The sequence below is a fragment of the Aspergillus homomorphus genome, assembly GCF_003184865.1.
Source record: "Aspergillus homomorphus CBS 101889 unplaced genomic scaffold BO97scaffold_11, whole genome shotgun sequence".
Taxonomy (NCBI): Eukaryota; Fungi; Ascomycota; class Eurotiomycetes; order Eurotiales; family Aspergillaceae; genus Aspergillus; species Aspergillus homomorphus.
The window spans coordinates 104,361-127,695 of record NW_020291897.1 but is presented as its reverse complement, the minus strand read 5'-3'; the positions used below and the strand labels follow the sequence as shown (position 1 = coordinate 127,695).

The 23,335-nt window shown below is 53.7% G+C and overlaps 5 protein-coding genes across 5 annotated transcripts; 3 read left to right on the top strand and 2 right to left on the bottom strand.

Moving 5' to 3' along the window:
• Window positions 1-321: 321 nt before the first annotated feature.
• BO97DRAFT_433323 (putative dynactin) lies at window positions 322-4,661 on the top strand (the record flags this gene model as incomplete). Its single annotated transcript, XM_025697593.1, has 3 exons — window positions 322-750; window positions 826-4,471; window positions 4,615-4,661. 3 exons carry the CDS (start codon window positions 322-324, stop codon window positions 4,659-4,661), a joined length of 4,122 nt encoding a protein of 1,373 aa, XP_025552920.1.
• A 900-nt stretch (window positions 4,662-5,561) lies between these two features.
• chsE (chitin synthase class Va) lies at window positions 5,562-11,611 on the bottom strand. Its single transcript, XM_025690849.1, has 4 exons — window positions 11,328-11,611; window positions 11,078-11,266; window positions 5,786-11,022; window positions 5,562-5,720 (listed from the first exon to the last, which is right to left on the bottom strand). The coding sequence occupies exons 1-4, from the start codon at window positions 11,438-11,440 to the stop codon at window positions 5,689-5,691; spliced, it is 5,571 nt and encodes a 1,856-aa protein (XP_025552919.1). The 5' UTR covers window positions 11,441-11,611; the 3' UTR covers window positions 5,562-5,688.
• A 3,552-nt stretch (window positions 11,612-15,163) lies between these two features.
• Window positions 15,164-20,857, top strand: csmB (putative chitin synthase). Its single transcript, XM_025690843.1, has 4 exons — window positions 15,164-15,596; window positions 15,651-19,256; window positions 19,307-20,595; window positions 20,643-20,857. The coding sequence occupies exons 1-4, from the start codon at window positions 15,298-15,300 to the stop codon at window positions 20,738-20,740; spliced, it is 5,292 nt and encodes a 1,763-aa protein (XP_025552918.1). The 5' UTR covers window positions 15,164-15,297; the 3' UTR covers window positions 20,741-20,857.
• A 116-nt stretch (window positions 20,858-20,973) lies between these two features.
• BO97DRAFT_387655 (uncharacterized protein) lies at window positions 20,974-21,633 on the bottom strand (the record flags this gene model as incomplete). Its single annotated transcript, XM_025693602.1, has 2 exons — window positions 20,974-20,997; window positions 21,070-21,633. The coding sequence occupies 2 exons, from the start codon at window positions 21,631-21,633 to the stop codon at window positions 20,974-20,976; spliced, it is 588 nt and encodes a 195-aa protein (XP_025552917.1).
• A 530-nt stretch (window positions 21,634-22,163) lies between these two features.
• Window positions 22,164-23,085, top strand: BO97DRAFT_433320 (putative short chain oxidoreductase/dehydrogenase; the record flags this gene model as incomplete). The annotated part of the gene is made up of 2 exons (XM_025697592.1): window positions 22,164-22,629; window positions 22,694-23,085. 2 exons carry the CDS (start codon window positions 22,164-22,166, stop codon window positions 23,083-23,085), a joined length of 858 nt encoding a protein of 285 aa, XP_025552916.1.
• Window positions 23,086-23,335: the final 250 nt, after the last annotated feature.

Sequence of the window (23,335 nt, the reverse complement as noted above, 5' to 3'; positions counted from 1 at the left end):
GTAAGTCCAGTAAGGGATGGACAAAAGAGCAGCAACAGTAATGGATCTTCAGCTGTTGTTGTTCTGGTTGTTAGGCCCCGAGCCCTAATGCGGAGAGAGAGGCCAGTGAATGCCTTAGGCCCCCTACCCCTGTCGCGTCCTCAGGCCTCTTTCCCCGACAATGCACTCTCCGTCAACAACAATACCAGCTCCAACTTCTCTCTCTTTCACACTCCCCTCCTTCCTCTCCCCCTTCCCTCCTCTTCCTCATTTCCCTCCCCCTCTCCGGCTCGGAATAATTGAGCGACTGCACAGGGTTTCTATCCTGACGAATGCTGCAACATGGTTGAACTGACTCCCGGCCATGTGGTCATTCTCACCGACGGTCGGCAGGCCACCGTTCGGTTCGTTGGCACAACACATTTCGCGCCCGGTGACTGGATAGGCATTGAGCTGGACGAAGCCACAGGAAAGAACGATGGAGCCGTGCAAGGCGAGCGATATTTCGACTGTGAACCAGGGTTTGGTATGTTTATTCGTCCCACGGCCGTCGAGAAGATCATGCCCGCACAACCACCTCCCAAACCCGTTGCTCCGAAAGCAACCACCATCACTCAACCTACTGCGACCCGAAGCCGAGCCCAGAGCGGCATCGCCGCTGGCCTCAAAAAGCCCAATGCGCTTGCTGCCGCCAACACCAAACGACACAGTGCCGGCGCGTCTAGCCCGACTTCGGCGCTGCGAGGCGCCGCTCAGCGCTTGTCAACAAAGGTATGCAACGGACATGCGTTCACAAATCTAGAGGCGCTGGTGAACGCAAAACTAACGGTGGAGGGCCCGCCATAGTCTCCTACGAAATCCCCGACGAAACAATTATCTGGTTCTGCGCTTTCCTCCAACCGCTCTTCCCTCAGCAGCACTCCGCGACCGGCCGCAACCACGCCCAGAGCTCGTCCCTCTATTAGCTCGAAGACCTCCATGCCTCCTCCACCGCTCCCATCAACAAGCGCTCGCGCTGCCCGCTCATCGATATCGACACCCGCATCCAATACGAGGAGACCCAGTCTGCATGCCACAGCGTCTGCGCCCACGGGGCTGGCGAAACGCCCCGCGTTGCGACCGGCACCTTCTAGCAGAGCATCGGAAGACGTGGAGGGTGAAACGAGTCCTTTGTCGGAGGACCCGGAGGTTGAGACGCCGGATGTAACGGGTGATGCAGATCAGGAGGAGCCGGGTCTCGCATCCACCAGGCCTAGCCCGAGCGCCTCACGGACGGTGAGCGCTAGCCAGAAACAGCTGCAACCTTCGTCGCAGCGTCTCTCGACGGGCGGAGCTGTGACGCGGGAGCTCGATGAATTGAAGACCAAGCTCCGAGTGATGGAAAAGAAGCGGGCCGATGATCGAGAAAAGCTCAAAAATCTGGAACAATTGCAGTCGGACCGGGACAAGTTCGAGGGTATCATTCAGAAGCTGCAAGCAAAGTATCAACCCCAACAGCTTGAGATCGGCGAACTGCGCAAGAAATTGAAGGAGTCGGAAGCCCGCTTGGAGGAAGTCGAGCGCCTCCAGAGCGAACATGAGACGATTCTGGAAATGGCTACATTGGATCGCGAGATGGCGGAAGAGACCTCTGACATGTTCAAACATGAATGTGAAACCTTGCGACTTAGGGTTGAAGAGCTCTCATTGGAGGTTGAGATCCTTCGGGAAGAAAACGAGGAGCTCGGACAGGCCATGTCCCCTGAAGAGAAGTCGAGTCACGGATGGCTGCAGATGGAAAAGACGAATGAGCGTCTCCGCGAGGCGCTTATCCGCCTCCGCGACATGACCCAGCAGCAGGAGGCGGAGCTGCGAGATCAAGTCAAAGAGCTCCAGCAAGACCTTGAGGACTATGCGACTATCAAGTCTCAGTATGAGTCAACGAAGGAGAAGTTACTCGTGTCCGAAAACAACGTAGAGGACCTCAAGCAGCAGCTTGAAACTGCACTGGGCGCCGAGGAGATGATCGAAGAGCTGGCAGACAAGAACATGCGCTACCAGGAAGATATCAACGAACTCAAGGCTGCCATTGAGGATCTGGAAGCATTGAAGGAGATAAATGATGAACTCGAGTTCAACCATATCGAAACAGAGAAACAGCTGCAGGAGGAAATCGATTACCGAGAGAGCCTATACAACGAACAAACCCGGAGGATAACGCAGCAGGACGAAGTCATCGAAGATCTAGAATACACCCTCATTCGCTTTCGAGAGCTGGTCTCGACTCTACAAGGCGATTTGGAGGACATGCGCGCATCACAGCAGATTTCTGAAGCGGAGGCTAGCGATCTTACCACGCGGTCTCGTGCTATGATGGACCTCAACTTGAAGCTTCAGGCATCCGTCTCCAAGGCGCAAACCAAGACAATTGATATTGAACTTGGTCGTATGGATGCAGAGGAAGCCACCCAGCACCTGGCCATTCTGAAGTTGTATCTCCCAGAGTACTTCGACAGCGAGCGCAATGCCATCCTTGCACTTCTCCGGTTCAAGCGTGTGAACTTCAAGGCCTCCCTAATGAACAACACCATCCGTGAAAAGGTTGCAGAGCAAGCGTCAATATCTACCGCTCTCGAAGAAGTCTTTGTGGCGAGTGAAGTGATGGAGAAGCTGCAATGGATTGCTGCTCTTTGTGATCGTTTCGTCAACTATATCAATACCTGCTCAGCTGAAAGCTTTGGTGGCATCACAGGCGCCCTGTTCGAGCTAGAACCCGTGGAACGCACGTTGAACTTTTGGATTGAGAGTTTGAAGAAGAACGAGGTCAATATGAAGAAGTGTGCAGTGGAATTACAGCGATCTATTGCCTTACTTGCCCATCTTGCCGAGACCCTTCTGCCAACGTCTCTCGAAACATTTGCAGACGAGCTCTGCATGCGCTCAATGCTGGCCCAGTCTTACATCGACCACAGCGCCTCGACCATCTCGCGATTGAGAACCTTACTGCAGTCCAAGCTCGCGGTACCGGAAGGAGGTGATGAAGAAAGCGCCTTTCTCTACAACAAAATGGACGGGATTGTGACGCAAGCCCGTGGATTGAAAGTCGCCATGGGAAAGATCAACCGCTCCTTGGAAGAACTCCGTTCCAGATCCCTTGCGCTTTCACCCGATGTGGTCGGTCCTTTTAAACAAGCCGAAGAAGCAGCTAAGGATCTCTCTGCCCTGACTCGGCAACTCGGAGAGACGATTGTGCAGATTATAATTGACGAAAGCCGCACTGAACCACTAACCCTGGAAGAAGCACTCAAAACGATGTCCCAGATCTCCACACTTTATGCACAACCATCAGAAACAGGCAGTGAAAGCAGCGACGCGACTTCTCTTATCTCCAACCGACTGCGCAGCCTGGGCGGCTTCCTCGAGGAACTCGATTCCATCACGTCCGATCTCTCGATCGCTTCTGAATTCGAGAAGCGACCATCCCCGTGGACAATCCGCGCTGCAGAGCTCAAATCTAACAAACAAAACTCTCCTGATGCGGACGAAGAAATCCGACGGCTGAAGAACGAAATTCATGAAGCCTCTACTGCCCTTGGCGTTAAGGACAAGACTATCGAAGAGCAGGCCATCAAAGTCGAGCTGATCGAGTCCCGGATGCGCGAAGCCAGCAAGAAGGCGTCAATGGTGAAAGACCTCGAGGCGAAAATCGAGGAGCTCCAAGCGGCACACTCGGATCTGGAATCAACCCTGCACCAGCAGCGTGCGGGCATCGAAGCCCTTGAGGCCGAACGCGACGAGCTAAAGGTTCGCCTCGACAAGGTTAAGCGCATCTCGGGCACGACGGGTGCCACGACGACCGCTGAAGGCGGCGTAGTCATTGATGCTGGTCTCTCGCTCGCCACCATGCGGGAGAACGAAGCCCTCCGCGCCGAGGTCGAAAGCCTCCAAGCCGCTGTACGCTACTTCCGTGAGGAGCACCGTCGCGCCAACATGCTCGACCCGTACTCCATCCAACGCTCTGCGGACCTGCACTCCTGGCTCGATGTTCCCCTCACGCAGAGTTGTGTCTCCTCCCCACACCGCGAGATGATTCAGCACACTGCTTCCGAAAGTCGCGACGTCTTCACCCACCTCCTCAAACTAACCCAGGATTCACGCATCTGCGATCTGAAGTCCACCGCTCCGAGAACCAACGACGCCGCAGACCCTACCACCACACGCGTCGCCTGGCGGCCCCGCAAGACCAAGCTCCGCTACCACGTTCTCCAGCAGCGTGAGAACTTCGAACACTGGGCCGACTGGCGCGACGAGATCATCAGCCACGAGCGCGAACAAGAACGCGTCGCCGCAGCCAAGAGGGAACGACTCGCGCGAAGACATCACGCCACCACGGCAAGCTCGGTCTACGGCGCTGCGGCTGGATTCCCCCAGGCCTTGGGCCATGGCATGATGGGGCCAGCGTGGCAGATCCTGGGCATGGAGCATGATGGAGCCGGTGGTAGGAAGGCGGGTGGTGAGAGAGGAGCAGTAGGAACGCTGGAAATGGGCATGGGCACTTCTTTTCTCGCCTCGTGAAAGCAGGAAGCATCCCGATTATGTCCGAACCTTATTCAGACTGACTGATGTGAAACTGCGCTATTTCGGGCAACGCCACAGTCCACCCCCTTACCTCGAGTGGACATTATCCACTGAGGAGGAACTGACCAGCGTTGACTCAATTCGGGCCCTGCTTGTGTGTATGTGAGGAGCCTGTCTTGCAGGTTCAAGCACAGTGATCAATACATGCACTACAAGCATGACGGCGCCGCCGAGCTCGAAGCCAATCTGCCTCGAAATCCCACCACCCACCCGCGCATTTGGTGTCTATAACCCGCCAACCGGCCTCAGCCCTTCAGAAATGTGTACATTGATGTACGATATGAATGTGAATATGCATGTATACATACCACCATCCTCATGTATCTATTCAATTGCTTGATTCTGAGCGTACTACGCTGTACATAAATACCTACATACATACATGGACGGACACAATAAGTCCTAATTCCAGCCCCGGTTTTCTCCAATCACCTTACGGTACAGTGCACTAATCACTCCAGTCCTCATCCCTAAGGCAGTGGTCAACAAAACAAAAGAGTACTCATGTTTCAGCTCAGTAAATGTATGTGTGTATGTATTCAATAATTGCTCAAATATTTCGAACTAGCATTCCATCCCAAAACTAAATAAAAATAACCCTTATCTAAAATGGATAGGAAATATGTCTAGATAAAATAGGGGATCGAAAACGATGACAAGAATATCAAAAGAGAAAAGCTCGTCCGCTCAAATAATACATCCTTAGGCGCAGGGATGAAAGACAGGAAAACAAATATGCCACGCATGTGGTAATGTACAGACAACGCCGATGCCGGAGATGGATGGTGCGGAAATAAGACAATAGAGTTTGTGGAAAAGACAAGAAATAGAGAGGACATTTCATTGGCAACCGTTTTGAATGGGTTGGAAACATGAATGTCTAGGGTGGTTTTAGGGCGGATTGATCGCTGAGACGAGCAGTAGAAGTAGCTTCGTCAGACGGATGTATGTGTGTGAATGCTTGAGGGGTCAGGGGTGGGGGGGGGAAGGGGGCGGGCGTGTTGATCATGAAAGACGAAGAATAATACAGCGTCGTGGAAGAAGGGAGAGAGGACTCCCTCATCTGAATCAGGTCAGAAAGTGACCGGCTTCTTAAAGGTGACCAGCGAGAATAGCCTCAGTAGCTGTGAAAGAAGCAGAAAGTTAGCGACACCATCTTTGACTGAGAGGAAACGGCAGCATTGCTTACCAGAATTGATGTAAGGACGCTTGGCATCCAGCGCGACGCCGAATCGTCGCTCCAGCTCCTGCTTGATGCTCTTCTTTGTGACCGTCATCAAGTCCGCGGTGCGGAGAATGTCCCGGATCTCGGCGAGGAGAGCATCGTCGCTGGGCAAGTGAGACAGATCTTCCATCTCCATGTCCATGTGCCGACTCATACTCTCCGATTGAGCTAGGGACATCCGCGAGGAGTAACGAGGCATGCCGAATTGGGACATCGGCCGCGAGGGCGGGAATCCGTACTCAGACTGCATCGGGTGGTAGGACTTAGTGGCATAAGAGATGCCGGATGCTTCGGACCGATCGTCTCGGGAAGTCTGCGCCTCCCACAGTTCGGCCTGGTACTCGTCCCAGGTCTTCTTCGGGATAGAAGACGGGTCGAACTTGCCTTCGTCTGATATGACGACCTTGCGACCTTTTTCTCCAGTGATGACACGAGTGTTACCCCAGGAGAAGTCGTCCATGTGCCAGAAAGAGTACAAGGGCAGAGCCAAGGAGGAGATCGGAAGTCCCAGAAGATAAATAACCATCCATCCAAGCATGTCCCACTTGCGACGGAAGATGAAGATCAGTGCCTGGAGACCGTAGATGGCAGCGAGAAGGACAAAGGTCGTCCAAGGAATAGTGGACGTGTCGGTGACCAGGTAATAGATCAAATAAGCGATATAAGCCAAGGTGACTGGCTGAATAACGGTACTGAGCAAATCGACGAAGACAATGAAACGCATACTGAAACAACAGAAACCACAGAGCTGCTGAAGGGGCACCAGCTCCATCAGGTTGTGGACTGTAGAGTTGATCCAACGACGACGCTGCGACAAGAACACAGCGAAGCTCTCCGGTGCGATGGTCCAGGCCTTGGCAGCGATGATATACTTGGTCTTGAACTTGGGATGGAACTTCATCAAAAGGGTCGTCAGATAACGATCCTCACCCAGGTGCAGAAGATTTTTCATATGCAGTGTATCGACGCGGATCTCTGAGTAGGCTTCGATAACCTCCTTGCTGACGAACAGAGGCTTTCCACTTTCTGCAGAGCGAATGCGGTACATTGTGAAACAACCCGGTAAACAAGTAACCGATCCGAACAGACTCTCAAAAGCCTTGATCATGTTGTGAGAGATGTAGTATTCGTAGACCTGCATCATGGTGATGGCCGAATGTTTAGCATTGGACAAGGCTGTTTCACCGCACAGACCAATGATTTGAGTATCAGCCAGCAGTGTAGAGACGAAGCGGGTTGCAGAATCCGGAGCGACGACGGTATCGGCATCCACCTGCAGAATGAACTCGTAGAAGGTAGGATTCACGCCGATGATGTTGCGGATCTGGTGATATATTTCCAATTCCATCGGACTCATGGGCAAGTTGTAATGAACGCGGTTCAAGAAACGCATCAGTACCATCTGAGAATCACGCTTTCCTCGGTTACCGGGGCGAGCCACCTCAGAAGGCTTTCCAACCTTGACAACGACAAGGAAAGGGACAATGTGTCCCTGAACCTCGTACAAGCCCGAATAGATCTTACCCATGTTGTGCTGTTTCATACCTTCGCCCAAACTTTCGAAACTGAGAGGCTCGGGATCGACAGATTCCGGAACTCCCAGAATATCCAGGACCATCCTTGGGGTAGGACGGTCGTTACCCTGTCCGATAATCATACCATCACAGATGACAACGAGGAGTTTGCGCTTATCGTCGTAACGCATGCGAGCCATGGAATCAATGGCACGGCGCAGAGAATCTTCGTCTTCGGTGTAGACTGGAACTTGGCAGATGATGAACTTGTCGAGATTTTCCGGAAGGTTCTTCTTGGTGAATTGCAGCGCAGCAAGGAACTTGAAAACGACGACCGAAACGATGAAAATGGAGATTGCGAGAATGAAGTACCGCGCAAACTGACATTGAGCTGAGTTACGGGTATCAAGATGTCCCACGAAGAAGAGATTGTCCAAGCACAGTTGCATACGCTGGCGCATGACGTCGGAAATTTTGAGGTTCTCCCAATACTTCGTCAGATCCCGACCTGGAAGGTCTTGGAAAAGAGAGACGACCAGGGGATTCATGAAATCGCGATCGACGTCGGCAGGAACTGTCTCACCTTCGGGAGCTTCCACTCTCCGACCTCCTGCAACGTACGTTGTCATATCATAGACTTTGTTGTTGATACTACCGATGTATTGAGATTTGTCTCCTAGCGTCTTGATGTACTCTGGGGTGTAGCCGACCCAGCCCTTGAAGTAATTGGCTCTTAGCATAATCATTTGTTCCTGGAACCAATCCGGCCGGTAGTCGTTGGTGAAGTAGCGGAAATCGTGATACTGCTTGTTGGTATCTGTGGTACTGACGGTAGTGGCGGATCCCGAGACGTTTGTCGCTGAGTAGTCCAGGAGCACCGTAGGATCAACTTTTCCAGTCGTGCCGGGGCATAGAGCTGACACCTGGACTGGGAACAAACCGGTAGCATCGGTTCCTGCGTATTTCTTCAAGGCAGATTCGGGCACGATATCGGGGTAGTGGGCTGGCATAAATTTACCCAGGTTGAAGACCACACCACGGACAGCGACGAAAGAGTTGTGCCCATCCTTGCCGTTGTGTGAAGACAGTTCCGCGGACGAGTAAACGTGCTGGGTAGGACAAATCAAGGAAGGAAAGACGACAATGAAGAAGATGGCGACGAGACAGCAAAACCAAATGATCAAATTGATCGCAAACTTTTCACGCCAGGCGATTCGCACATCCTTGCGTTTCATGCGACCGAGCCATTTGATAGTGAAGTCGGGGATGTACCAGGTTAGGAGATAGACCAAGGCCATCCACCGCTTGCGACTACCAGACACAACCACATCGTCGATCTCCTCCATGTTCTTCTCATTGCCCTTCTCCAGCATCTGCTCGCGGGTGTCCAAATTCCGGAACATGTCACCCGAATTGAAGGCAGAGGCACCGGCCTCCGAGCGCCCATCGAGATCACGGCTACCGAAATACCCTTGCTTTCCTTCCTCACCGTAGATGAAACCTCCCGGTGACTGGTCAGCTGGGCCAAGAAGTCGGACTTTGGAATCATGATAGCCGGGGGTCTGCGGGTGTAGCAGACCGTCTCCACCTTCGTCGGAACCTTCACCTGGAGCATAGACAGGGACGACGCGCTCCCCGACCTTTGCAAGGTCTGCCCAGCAGCGTTCGCTAAGGAAGACACCTGTGCTACCGACCCGCGCTTCATTACCGGGCCATCGCTTTTCGTCAAGAACAACCTCCGCCTTCTCCCTATCGCTTCCCACCACGACATTGCCAATTTCCGCTAAGCCCAGGAATTCGGCAAAGGGGAGGAAGACACTAAAGTCGGCATTCCTCAATCGCTGGCTGATTTCAGTGATGCCGAAGGTCTGCACTTGCGCGCGCACACATTTACTGTCAAATTGGTTGGCGATGCGTCGATCGTTGGGCTTCAGACAGAAAATGAAGTACGGGTTCAAGTTCGGAGAGCTCAGACATTTGTTAACAATGTCCAGTGACGACAAGAACTGTCCCGCAGCGCCTTGAATGCCACTGGCGATCATGGCACTCTTGCGTCTTCCCGAACTCTTCGATGCGCTATCAGCCTGGCTCTCATTCTCATCCCTGTCGTCTATAGGCGGAGGCGCGTCGAAAATGGGCCGGGGAGACGGGCCACCTTTGCGCCGGGCCATACTGGGCATCCGTAGGGGCTTGGAGCTGACTTGCGCTTGGACAATGGCGGATTTCTCCTGAGGATGGGTGACCGTGTGGAGAGCCTCCTGGCCAAACAAATCCCTCACAAACTCGCTGCTGGTCGACTTCATGAGGTTCATCAAGTCCCCAGAGATCATATCACCGTTCTCTTCGAGAAGGCCGTGTACGGGGTATTCAACTTCCCCAGCGAAATGCTTCACGGTGAACGAAGTGCGAGCATGCTGCGAGACCACTCCGGTGGCTTGGCCTGAGCCAACGGTGATGGCCGGATTTTTGTTCTCGAAACGTCTTCTCACCGATTCGAGAAATTGGTGGTCAGTCCTTCCACGTCGGGTCTGATCATCAAGAATACTCAATAACCCGTTTCCGGGTTTCAACAGCCCCCGAACGGTGTCGATATTATCGAAATAGCTCGTCGCCGGCACGGAAACCTCCTCCCGCTCCAGCATCTCCGCCTTCCGGTCAAAGAAGGATTGCAAGCAGAAATTATACAAGGATTCCGTTGCCGCGTTGCTGAGCAGCTGGTCCAACGTCGAGCCGGTCGCACTGACTTGAGAGAAACCCGGGAAGTCGACGATCGAGACAGTATTGGCGACACTATCCTCCGCAGCGCAGATCTTCTGATTGATGGTTTCGATCACATACGCTACCAGGAGAGAGTAGAGGGTTCGGGCCAGGTCATCCGCATTCTGGCGGGCTCCCTTGGGATCCAACATCACAGTGACGCGCTCCCGACGGATGGTCTTGGTCTTGTAGCCGAAACTGGTCTCGAGTTGCTCGACGCCCAAGCCCAAGAATGCTGCAATGATGGACAGAACATCCTTGTTTCTCACGACAGTGACCCTCTCGCCACCCTCGTGGGAGTATCCGCCAGATTCTTCGGCGCCGGTCGTCGTGGTCTGCCCGCTCACGAAATCCAGCTGTCCCAGATGAAGGATTGTCGCCAACATCTGACACAGTTCCGCGATTTCGCTGCGCGGGAACTCCAACTTTCTCAATGCGGTCTTGAAGTGCTGGAATCCATCGGCGTCGTTGATGCCCACCTTGAGCTGGGTGGGATGACCCAAGTATCTCCATCGTTTGTGTCCGATCGAGGCCGAGGACAGTTTTCCGGCAGCGGTCGAGACATGAACCGAGTTATCGAATCCGAGATGAGCCTTTTCGGCCGCACTCGTTCCGGCCAGGAGATAATAGAGGACGTGAAAGCTCCGTTCTCCAGTGGGAACCGAGGCAATGCGACTGCGCTCCAGTCTGTGGTCGATAATCTTACCACCGATCAGGGTGGGATTCACCGACGATGAGCCATCGTACTGAAGCTCCAAGAAGAGACCCGCTTTGGATGCCGTCGGCGTGGTTAGGGACTTGGTCGTCGTCAGGGTGTCAAAAACGAAAGTGGCGTACGAAAGTTTCGAAGATAGAGGGGTCGAGGAGAACGAGAGGAAGGCGGATACGATATGAGAACGAAGGGTGGTCTTTCCGGAGCCACTCTCGCCACTAATTTACTCGAGTCAGCATTCGTCCCAAGCGTCCCAATCACAAAGGGGCTCACAGAAAAACGATAGCCTGGTTTTCTGCCCGTGCACCCAGACGAGTGAATGCACGTCTCGCAAGGTCCTCCGCCTCTCCCATCGCACTACCCTCTTTGTCGCCATCGGGGCCCTTAGCAGACGAGGTGTATGTGTTGAGACTGATTAAAGCTTGCGAGGACAAGCGGGCGGTTGGTAAGCCGACATGGAAGCTACATTGTCCCACCGTTAGCGACTGGCGTGTCTTTGCAGAGCTCAGAGGGGGTTGATTACCGGCTGGCCAAATGTGCCGTCAGATGTGTGTCGGATTGCAGATGCGAAGGTAACGACGGTAGTGAGGACTGCGCATGGGACGGGGAGTGTCCCGCCGAGGTGTTTCCCACCATCTTGACCCAGGTCGTGGGTCAGGGCTGACGGATATTGAAGCTGATCGCCAGGCGACCTCGGAGCGGTCGTAGCAGAGCGAGTAGTGGGTTCAATGTCGAATGGAGTGGAAGTTCCTTTTGCTATGCTCGGCCGGAGTAAAAACGCGTGTTGTTCCAGGCCCAGGAATGCTGCGATGTACCTCGAATGGACAATGCTTAGCAGTCAAAGTCAGATGGGTACATTTCCTGCATTGATCGTAGCGGCTAACCAAGAATCGAATGAGACCACAAATGGTCCAAGGTTGAAGCAAACGACAGGAGCAGGCGGCCAGGGGAGTTGGGGAGGGGCCAAGTTGATTCGAAGTGATCGTATATGGCGGGCGCCAAGTGAGATAAAGCGAGAGTCGATGAGGAGGGGATGGGAGATGAGGAGGAGATTAGGATTAGGATAATCGTAAGCCAAAAACAACGAGACGCACAACAACCACAACAACAGCGAAAGACCAACGAAGAGATGGGAAATCGAAGAGAGATTGTAGAGGAGGAGGAGCAACACAAGTTGAACAAAACGGGTAGCTTTTTCTGGGGACAGACAGACCAGACAGACCAGACAAACGCATCGGACAATGTTGATAAAGGGAACCGTCCCTAGTCTGGTAAGTAGATTACCGTATGAGGTAAGTTCGTATGGAACCTTTTTACGGGCGGCGGGGGGGTGAAGAAACAGCAGCGAGAAAAAGAGGGGACTGGCGGTTTGGGAATTTGAAAGATACTAGTAAACTGGTATTTATTGGATATGGTCATTTTGCAATCATCAATATCATCATCATCATCATCATCATCACACCGGGCAACCTGCTCTTACGGTGTTACAGTGGTCCTAATGACCACAAATTACTTGGTCAGCAGAGCATAAAAGGTTTAGTTTAACTACTCGAAGTAAGTACTCGTAAATACTGTACATGCTGGCTGGCCATCAAGGACCAACCATTCCCAGCTGTTAGGGGAGAATTATTTTTGGAGGCTGCAACCTGCACCTGACAGCCGAGGGTCCGCGGATCCGAATTTTCCAAACCGGTTGGGCAAAGCGTCCGTGATGGTCTGGCTCTGGCTCCAAAGGTGACTTAGGGTCGGGGGGGCCGGGCCTGGAGGTACCAATCATTTCCATCGATAATCAATCTAGGAGACGAAGAAGCATAGTACTAAGTACTATCTTCTCCACTGACTGTACCGTCGACCCATAATTACCATTGAACTGGTTGGGTTGGGTTGTTTAATGGCTTTTTTTTTCCCCTGCTATTTGGCTTCGCCCACCGGTCTCAGATAGAATACCTCTCTCTTCTGTTCTGCGCCCCCCCGAGTCAGAATTAGAATCACCCGGCTGAGAATGTGAGACGAGAAACGCCCGTCCAATGCTGGCGCAACAGAGACAATTCCATGTCAATCATTCAGCGCCACCTGCGCAGGGTCGAAAAGGGGGGAGGGAGGAAGGAAGGGAAGTTCTCACTTCCCTCGCCTGGCCGATGCAGTCAGGGCGGGCTCGGACGACGCGCGGATTCTTCCACGCATCGCACTGTATACGGTGTGGACGCAATAAACCCATGCGGCATGCAGCGTAGACGTGCAGTCATGATGATGGGGGGAACTCGAAAAACAGACAGGATCTGATATGGAGATCCTCCAGAAAAGAGAAACATTGAGATCATAAGTAGTCAGACTCGATCCATTCTGACGGTGATGCCAAGTTTGGCGCACCGCATTCTGTGCCGTCTGTGGTTGGTGATCACGATCATCCGGGAGACCCTGAGCAGTTAGCCATAGAATCCCTACCCAACCCAAAACTTCGAGAGGAAGAATTCGGGCGGAGTGGAGCGATCATTCGATCTCATCCCCCAATTGAGCCAAGCATGAAACTAGGGGGGCAGTTTTCCTGACCACCACATAGAAAAGGGTACGGAGTAGAAATCTTTTTCTTTCTCTTTGCCCGACCCCGTTGGAGAAGAAAAACCCCCTTTCGTTTTCAACAAAGGGTTCCTTAGTCAGCCAATGCACCCTTCTCCCCCCCCTTCCCCCGACACTAACTTCTGCAACAGCAATCTATTGATATTAATGAATGGGAGGAGGCAATCAAGGCGAGGTGGCCAGAAGGCGAGAGTCGGATTCATCGCATGGTGTCTTGATAGCATTACAAAACTTACCGCATTCGAGTCAGACTTAACTTTCTTACACGTATCACCATGGTTTTGAACAGTTGCCCGTGTGTCAGTAGTCAGCCTGTGGTGTGGGTAACTAACTATCGCACACACGAACAGACTCAGCATCTTGAGCACTGGGGCAGAGATAGGTATGAAGGTGTCCCGCGACGACAAAAATAAATCTACGTCTGCAGCCAATCCGCGATGAATGGATGCAGGACTGCTTTCTTGAACAGCATATGACAGCTACCCCTCCATGCTGAGCAGATCCAGAAATAGCAGGGCGGCGAGACGGCAAAAAGGGTGGCAAGGCAGGGTTAGCCCCCCTTATTGGCCTAGGTCTGAGACAGGATGTTGTTATCGTTGTTGATGAAGAAGAGTCTTCTTTCCAGTGGATTTATGGGGTGAGACAACACAGTGTGTTGCCAATTATAGGGTATCTCTCCAGGGTCTGGGGCCATCGTCCATGGATCATTCCTACTCCGCCTCACCGATTGGCTCCGTCCAAAGTACGTTAAGCACGCCACATGACATTGATGGTTCAGACCTCGCTTGAAGAGAGACACATTCAGTGACTTTCCTTACCGGTGAAGAGACGAAGAGAAGAGAAGAGTTAGTTATGGAAGAATGGAGACACCAAGGGAAGGGGGGGCGCAAGAAGGGGAGGTCACTAGTTCAGTCTCTATATTCTGACCATTCTACCACCTGAGTAAGGTCTCCTGGCCCGAATACGGAGACTGGGTACGTTGACTAGTTAACCCATGGATAAGTTCTGCTGCTTACCTTTAGTCACTTACTAACTAGTATCTGTCTCCTGCACTTGTCCATTTAGAGTTAGATAGTGTGAGCGGCTAGTAATGCTGGTACACCTTGCAAATTACCTATGACAACGTTGAAACTGAAACTGCTTCCCACAGGTTTGGTAGCGGGTGTCGACCGCATCGTACTGGGATCCGCGGTAAGGGCAGACCGACTGCTCCGTAGAGCGCTAAGCGGTAAGAATCTGGTGGTAATTTTCAAACCCTTCCAACCCGTCCGGACCCATACCTGACTATCCCGATCCAGCTAAGCTCTGGCTGGCCACTGAGTATCGGTACAAACAACATTCGATCAACTCTCCTCTTTGCTACTTTCTCTCTCCTGCGTTGTTGCTTTGCGTCTTCAACTTGGCTTTTGTTCCCTCCATTGCTGCTTGTCCTGCATTTGTTTGGTTCTTTATTGGCACTTCTTCATCTCTGTCGCTATCCTATCTCCCTATCTTCCTGGAGTCCTTCGCTTTCTCGAGCTATTCATTCCTCCCCTCCCCTCCCCAAACATTCTAATCTTAATCGATCGATCCTCCCAACATTCGCTACTGGCTACCGTCCCTGACACTCGCTCAGAAGACAACCACCCTCTCCATACTCGAGATTGAATAGAACCTTTCGGTCGGACTTTCGGTCTTTCATACCACTCAACATCATTTCATCACAAGCGACGTGCTTGAACCCATAACCTCAAAGAGAAATGCTCATGGCTTGATCGCCCGCCATCGAGTCAGCCAACCTAAGACCCATGCTATAACCAGCCACCCAGCCTATACATTTATTGGACGCTGGATCTGAGCTGTTTGGGCGACTCATTTATTAGAAAGCTTCTTTTCTTCCTAACCGTTGTTAGCTGCTGTGCACAGGAACAACAACCATGTCCACTCGCTTCTCCGTCTACTCCAGCCATTCAGCTGGCTTATCGACCTCACGGCCAGGTGCACACTCTCCGAGCCCTGTAACGACAACCACACTTCTAAATGCGCTGCATGCCTACCACAACTCGGGCCAACCTTATCAACTCGACGCAGCAACCAGCTTGGTGGTGAACACATGGGTGACCGCCACGCGGGCTAATTCGAATGGACAGGATGGAGGCACGATAGATCGTGAGCTCGCGCTTCGAGCGTGGGAGCATGCGCGACGACGAGCGGAGGATGGTTGTATTTTGCTTTGGTATGCAAGAACCCACTATGCACAAAACTTTCCGGTAAACTAACAGGTCAACAGTTCAGCACACCAGTCGACCCCCTCCATTCTGGAGCCGTTCCTCGCCGCCCTGCCGCTTTCGACCCCAAGTGTAACCTTCACGGCGTTGACGGCTCTTCGACCGTTCGTGTCCGCCGTAACATCGTTCAACCCCTCGTATTCTCTCTACTCCGCGTTGGCCGCTCGCTACTCCTTCAACCTGAAAGGGGACATCGTAGGATTGTCGCTGTCGCTGTCAACGTCCGGAATCAATGTACGCAAGGGACTTCTCGATATTGCTCCGGAGCCCGGCTATCGTGCGTTTGACGTGTTCTACTACCTTCTTGCCTCGGTATCCAGCCCCGCCGAGCGGGAGTTCTTGAACTTGAAGGACGCATCGGAATATTCCCTGCTGAAAAAGTCCGGGACCTACACACCGCCATCCTACCTTCCGACCGCGGACGATGCCGCTGCTGCGGAGGATTTCCGGGCCGCGCTCAAGACCATCGGCATCAAGGGTGCTTCTCTGCGGGGTCTACTGGCAACACTTGCGGGGTTGCTGAAGCTAGGCGACGCGGCAGGCTTGCTCGTCGATCAGGAAGACCTAGAAGAGGCATGCGATGAGGTCGGCGGCCTGCTAGGCCTTGACCCGGAGATTCTGGCCCGCAAGTGCTCTACTGATGAACGGGAGGTGCTCATTTCCGGAATCTACGAGGCCTTGGTTGACTGGGTCATCAACAAGGCGAACGAAGCCATCTCGAGCGAGCTTCAAGCGATGTTGGAAAGTAGCCCCAGCATGAGTGGCGGCTCCGGGCCCGGAGGCCAATGGACTGACGACGATACGGTTGCCATCACAGTGGTGGATATCCCTCGCCCGGCCCTGGGTAAAGCACTGGCCATGAGAGAAGTCTTCGACGACAGCGTTGGTATCAATGCGGAAATGAAGGAGGATGGCGTCAACGTTCCTGCCGTCGGACATGCGATTTCTAATGACGTGAGTGCGGCGGTCGCACAGGTCGAGCCCGACCTTGGCATTACCACCGGAAATGCCTGGCGCGAGCGTGAATATGAGGTCGCACGACGACAGGAAGTGCTGGAGAAGGTCGGCTTCGAAGTTGACGGTGACTCGTTCCTCCGACGCCTCTTGCTGCCGGTCGAAAGCGAAGGTATCACGGTTGGTCAAAAGGGTCGCTTCGATCTCATCAACACCCTGGGGAGCAGCAGAGTGTGGCATCATATCTCTTTGCACCCCACGGACGACCTTCCCCAGACGCTGAACCCTACCCTTCCGGCTGCCGGCTGGTCCGCGGCGGCGGTTTCCCGTCAATTGCGCGAATGGAGACTAGCCGAGTGGGCCAACCGGCGGCTCAAGCAGCTCGACTTCACTGCGGACTTCGATGTAGACGAGTTCGTCAGCCGTTACCATCGACTCGGCTGCGCCGACGGCAGAGATGGTGTGGAGAGTTGGCTGATGGAACGAGGATGGGCCAATGGCGATGCGTTCGTCGGCCACCAGCGGATCTGGATGCGCGAGAGCGCCTGGTGGGAGGCTGAGACGATGCTCGATCTCAAACCTGACGAATCGCCGGCAGTCAACCCGTTCATCTATGGTAGCACCATGCTCGATCCGCATTACGGGGGCACTCCCGTTGCAGAATCGACTAGTCTCCTGGGAAGCCGGGACGACCTGCTTCAGCGGCAAAGCACTCTAGTGCCCAGTGTTCACGGCGGCTTGGCTAAATCCATCGCTCCCAGTGTCCCTAATACGCTCCACATGAGCGGAGGTGACTACGGCCTCGGCAACAAAGGTGATGCGAGAAAGTGGGACACCGAGGATTATGCCCGCTACGAAGGCGAGCTGGATCCGGAGTTCGGCGATGGCAAGCACATCGAGAAGAAACAGATCACGAAGATGCGACGTGCCTGGGTCGCCTTTGTGTGGGCTCTGACCTTCTGGATCCCTTCCTTTGCCCTGCGCTGGTTTGGTCGAATGAAACGTCCTGATGTTCGGATGGCCTGGAGAGAAAAGTTCGTTCTTGTCTTCCTCATCCTGCTGTTCAACGGTATTGTCTGCTTCTATATTATTGCTTTCGGCGACCTTCTGTGTCCCAACAAGAACAAAGCCTGGAACGAGAAGGAGGTCAGTTGGCATGTGGCCGACGACGACTTCTTTGTCAGTGTTCATGGAAACGTATATGACATCAGCAAGTTCTGGCGGATCCAACACAGTGATAACAACTTTGACACGACCCCGTCCAATATGAAGCCATTCGCCGGAGAGATCCTGGATCCGTACTTCCCTCCCCCGCTGACTCGGTTTTGTGGTCACTTTGTCACGGAGCAGTCCATTCAGATGCAATATAACGACACCAGCGCCATCGAATATCCTAACGCGCAACACAAGTCCGGTCCATATGTCACACCCAGCACGACCACCGCGCTGCACAACATCACATGGTACGAGGATATCTTCCTGCCCAAGATGAAGGGGTACTACAAAGGACCTCTGGTTTGGACCCGGGAGAAGGTCAAGGAGGAGGCCGAGTCCAGTTCGCGGTACTGGGTCATTGTCAATGAAAAGATCTACGATCTCACGGATTATTTCTATACGGCCGACATGTTCAACAACGCCGACGGTTATGACTATCTGCCCAGCAGTGTAACCACGCTGTTCAAGAACTATGCCGGCACCGATGTCACCTCGAAGTGGAAGAACACGACGGACTTCCGCAACGCCCAGACCTGCCTGGACTACGTCTTCTACAAGGGCGAGGTCGATTTCCGCAGCAGCCCGAGATGTACGGTAAACAACTGGATTCTGCTGGCATTCACGGTCATGATCTGTGCTGTGATTGTGGTCAAGTTCCTTGCCGCGCTGCAGTTCGGTACCAAGCGTCGCCCCGCTCCGCAAGACAAGTTCGTTATCTGCCTGGTCCCTGCGTATACGGAAGGTGAGGATGCGCTGCGTCAAGGCCTCGACTCGCTTACGGCTCTCGAATATGATAACAAGCGGAAGCTCATCTTCGTGATCTGTGACGGTATGATCGTTGGTGGTGGTAATGACCGGCCCACTCCCAAGATCGTTTTGGATATTCTCGGAGTGGATCCTAAGATTGACCCTCCTGCCTTGCCTTGCAAGTCTATCGGGCAGGGCAGTGAACAGTTGAACTACGGAAAGGTTTACTCTGGTCTGTACGAATACGAGGGCAACGTGGTTCCGTACATCGTCGTGGTGAAGGTGGGTAAAGAATCGGAGCAAAGCAAGCCGAAACCCGGAAACCGTGGCAAGCGTGACTCGCAGATTCTTCTGATGCAGTTCCTGAACCGTGTGCACCACCGCTCCCCCATGTCGCCACTCGAGCTTGAGATCTTCCATCAGATCAACAACGTGATTGGAGTTGACCCTGAGCTATATGAATACTGCCTGATGGTGGACGCCGATACCAGTGTGCGAGAAGATTCGTTGAATCGACTGGTTGCAGCATGTGCTAACGATGCGCGGATTGCTGGTATCTGTGGTGAGACCAGTCTGCAGAACGAGGAGCGGAGTTGGTGGACGATGATTCAGGTCTACGAGTACTACATTTCCCACCATTTGGCCAAGGCATTCGAATCGCTTTTCGGCACCGTCACCTGTCTTCCGGGATGGTAAGTTGGTAGATCTGATATTAGGTTGATAAGCTGCTGACAGTGCCCAGTTTCTGCATGTATCGCTTGCGCACCGCCGACAAGGGCCGCCCTCTCATTATTGCCGATGCGATCATCACCGAGTATGCCGACAATGATGTGGACACGCTTCACAAGAAGAACCTTCTGTCCCTGGGAGAGGATCGTTTCTTGACCACGCTTATGACGAAGCATTTCCCTCACATGTCGTACAAGTTCATTCCCGACGCCTATGCTAGTACTGCCGCGCCCGAGACCTGGTCCGTCCTTCTTTCCCAGCGACGTCGCTGGATCAACTCCACCATTCACAACCTGGTCGAAATTGCTGCCTTGAAGGATATGTGCGGCTTCTGTTTGTTCAGTATGCGGTTCGTGGTGTTGGTGGATCTGGTTGGAACACTTATCCTTCCGGCCACGTGTGTCTACTTGGGATACCTGTTGTACCTGGTGGGCAGTCACACGGGCCAGTTCCCGATCATCTCAATCATTATCTTGGCTGGTGTGTACGGTCTCCAGGCGATTATCTTCCTCCTCAAACGGCAGTGGCAACACATCGGATGGATGATCATCTATCTGTGTGCGTACCCCATCTACAACTTCGTTCTGCCTCTGTACTCTTTCTGGAAGCAGGACGATTTCAGTTGGGGTAACACGCGTATCGTCATTGGCGAGAAGGGTGACAAGAAGGTCGTTGCGGTGGAGGACGAGAAATTCGACCCGCGCAGTATTCCGCTGCAGCGCTGGGACGACTATGCGCTGGCCAACAATCTGCCCGGCCGTCGCGGCGACTATGGCATGAGCCAGGAGAAATTGTACTCTGGGCGCTTTGGGGACGAGATGGCGATGGAAATGGACGACATGCACTCGCAGTACTCGTCGGTCAAGCCTGCGTCCACGATCCTGACGGGCTTCCCGCAACAGGGCCGTCACTTGAGCCCTTACATGCCCCCTCAGTCGCCGGCACCGTTCCTCACCACCCCCGGTAACCGGCAGTCTCATCTGTCTAGTTTCACGCGGTACACGGATAACCCGCATCAGAGCAGCCACAACGTGTCGCGCCACATGTCGATGGGCAACCTGAGTCAGTTCCAGGACAGCGGCATGGCGACCAACCGCCACAGCGTGGGGCTGATGCAGAGCACGGAGAACCTGCTGGGTGGGCCACGGCCCAACTCGCGCAGTCCGGTTGGGGGGTATTCCTCGCGGCCGATGAGTGCGTTTGACTTCCGCGGCGGCAGCGGGCCGGATGAGGCGTCGATCACGGAGGCTATTCGCAGCTGTCTGGCGGAGGTGGACTTGGACACGGTGACGAAGAAGCAGGGTAAGTGGTCGATTGGGATTTATTCAGCAAAAGCTAATTTGTACCAGTGCGCGCTTTGGTTGAGCAACGACTGCAAACGACGTTGACGGGCGATAAGCGGGCCTTCCTCGACAAGCAGATTGACCACGAGCTGGCCAACATGTAGATTTGGGTCTACTTCAGATCTTACTTGTAATTGTGCCATCATATTTACCACATACATACATACATAGTTCTTTTTCTTTTCGGGCATGCAAGGTGTTGGGTGTTTGTTTGACATCTAGCGATATGTGAATGTGATGTAATCAGTTTACGTGCAAAGAAGATGTAGCAGCAGTATTTTTGTATTTGCATTGAGACAATCGATACCAGAAAGGTAACTTACGATCAAAATCGAAATCACCACCACCGAAACCACCCACCCTGCTTCCCTTGAGTATCTTCGTTTTCATCCACCTCCCCCCTTCCATCTCTACTTTCCACATCCCCTCCAACCATTCCCCTTGGATATTTCCCATTCCCATTCCCATTCCCATTCCCAATACCCTCCTCCTCCTCAACAAACCCCTCCCCCTCCTCCTCCCCTTCGAACCCCCCCGAACCCCCCCGATCCTTAGATTTAGATTCAACAAGAAGCAAAGCCTCCTCAACGACCAAAAGCTCCCTCTCAATCACCTCCGCCCAATTCTGCACGTCGCCGATCTCCTTGAGGGCAGTGCGCGCCGTGTCCGCCACCTTATCCCACTGGTCGTTCTGCTTCGCCAGCTCGGCCGTCGACTGCGCCAGCGCCGTCTCCTGGGCGTCGAGCGCGCGCGCGTTTTCGTTGAGTGTGCGGGCGCGATCGCGCAGCGCCGCCTCGTGGTTCTGGGCGACGCTGCGGAGCGTTGCTGTGAAGGCGGTTTTGGCTTCTTCTTTTGTGTTTGGGTTTGTTTGCGTTGGTTGAGGGGACATCTTGGTTGTTGTTTCTCTGTGTGTGATTGGTTTGGGTGGTGTAGTGATGGTGTGGTGGTGAGGTTGGTCGTTGTGGGTGAGGTTGATGTGGAGGGGTAAGAGGTTCATGGTGTATATATCCCTGCTCCAACTAGTGCATGTGATATACACTACTGCACTGTACTATGTCTAAGACTATGTATGTCTACTGCAGCGGGAGTACATACCGTGATCTTTGTTCTATCTTGTATATAGTCCACTGCTTGATGCAGTAGCAACTACCAGTATACTCGACTATTTGTCTGTTGATTTAACGATTCTACCCATGGAACCACGCAGTAACTAATCCACTCCGCCCCGCCCCCCGCTGCCGCTTAAGTTACCATAACTTATAGTCTACTTAGTAGTAGTAGTAGTAGTAGTATGACTGCACTACCATACCAGGATACCATCAGACGAAGGATCTGGCGCAACAACTCCTCACATACTATATCCCTCAATCACTATACATGACCAGAGCACCGGAAGTAGAGACGGCCTTAAGCGTAAACTCCGTTCCACACCAACATTATCAACAACATATAGTTTCCCCCCAAGACCACCCACCATAATACCCCGAATACCCCCATTCAAACCCCGGATAATCCCCCCCCCCAAAAATGCCAAAAACCTACCTAATAACCGGCGCCTCGTCCGGCCTAGGGCGCTCACTGGCTCTCGCAGCCCTAAAAGCCGGACACACCGTCCTGGCCACCGCGCGCAACCCGCTGCTGGCGGCGCAACACAACCCGCAGATCACCGCACAAGGCGGGATCTGGCTCCCGCTGGACGTGACCTCGCCGGACGCGACGGCGCACCTGCGCGCTGCCCTCGGCGACCGCGCCGTCGACGTGGTGATCAACAACGCGGGGTACGCGGTGCTGGGCGCGCTCGAGGACATGACGGATTCCGAGGTGCGGGCGCAGTTCGAGACGAATGTGTTTGGGGTTGTGCGCGTGCTGAAGGCTGTTTTGCCTTTGATGCGGGCGAGGCGGCACGGTGTCGTGGTTAATGTTAGTAGTAGCGCGGGGTTGGATGGGTTGGCTGCTTGTGCTGGGTATGCCGGGAGTAAATTTGCTCTTGAGGGTATGTTTTTCCCTTTGGGTTGGGGGGGGGGGGGGGATGTGCTGATGGGTTTGCTGGTAACTAGGGATGTCGGAGAGTCTTGCGCGCGAGCTCGCGCCGTTCAATATCCGCGTGCTGCTTGTCGAGCCGGGCACTCTGCGCACGAACTTCTGGTCGGCCTGTGTGGAGCCTGCGGCGGGGATGAACCCGGATTATGCGGGGCCGGCCTTGGAGATGACGCTGCGGAGGTTCAGGGAGAATCGCTTGCGGCAGGCTGGTGGTGGGGATCCGGGGAAGGCGGCGCAGCGTGTTGTGGAGGTTGTTGATGGGACGGGGCTGGGGGCTGGGTTGGAGGGCTTGTTGCGGTTGCCGCTGGGTGAGGATTGTTATCGGCGGTTTGAGGCCAAGGTCGAGGGGCTGCGGGATACGTTGGTGCAGACTAGGGAGATTGCGCATTCCATTGGGGTTGATTCTTAAGTAGTTAGATTGGGGAGGTGTCGGTGGGCCAGGAAGCTGAAGGAAAGGGGGGTCCGGGGGAGAACCCCCGGAAACACTTATGCCCCCAGTCAAAGGACTGAGGTGCTCAGGGAGCTGAAAGGAAGGGGGGTCCGGGGGTTCTCCCCCGGGACGCTTTACCATCTGTGTCTGTATGTATGTATGTATGTAGATATGTAGATATTGTCCGATAGAGGTGGAGGTGTGGACCAAGGTATATATATACCAACTG

Excerpts from the sequence above, each read along its gene's own strand:
- chsE (XM_025690849.1), bottom strand. The coding sequence starts at position 11,440 with ATGGTGGGAAACACCTCGGCGGGACACTCCCCGTCCCATGCGCAGTCC. Across the intron at positions 11,267-11,327 it reads ACGGCACATTTGGCCAGCCG|CTTCCATGTCGGCTTACCAA; the intron begins GTAATCAACCCC and ends GGGACAATGTAG. Across the intron at positions 5,721-5,785 it reads GCGTCCTTACATCAATTCTG|CTACTGAGGCTATTCTCGCT; the intron begins GTAAGCAATGCT and ends CTTCTTTCACAG.
- csmB (XM_025690843.1), top strand. The coding sequence starts at position 15,298 with ATGTCCACTCGCTTCTCCGTCTACTCCAGCCATTCAGCTGGCTTATCG. Across the intron at positions 15,597-15,650 it reads GATGGTTGTATTTTGCTTTG|TTCAGCACACCAGTCGACCC; the intron begins GTATGCAAGAAC and ends ACAGGTCAACAG. Across the intron at positions 20,596-20,642 it reads CACGGTGACGAAGAAGCAGG|TGCGCGCTTTGGTTGAGCAA; the intron begins GTAAGTGGTCGA and ends AATTTGTACCAG.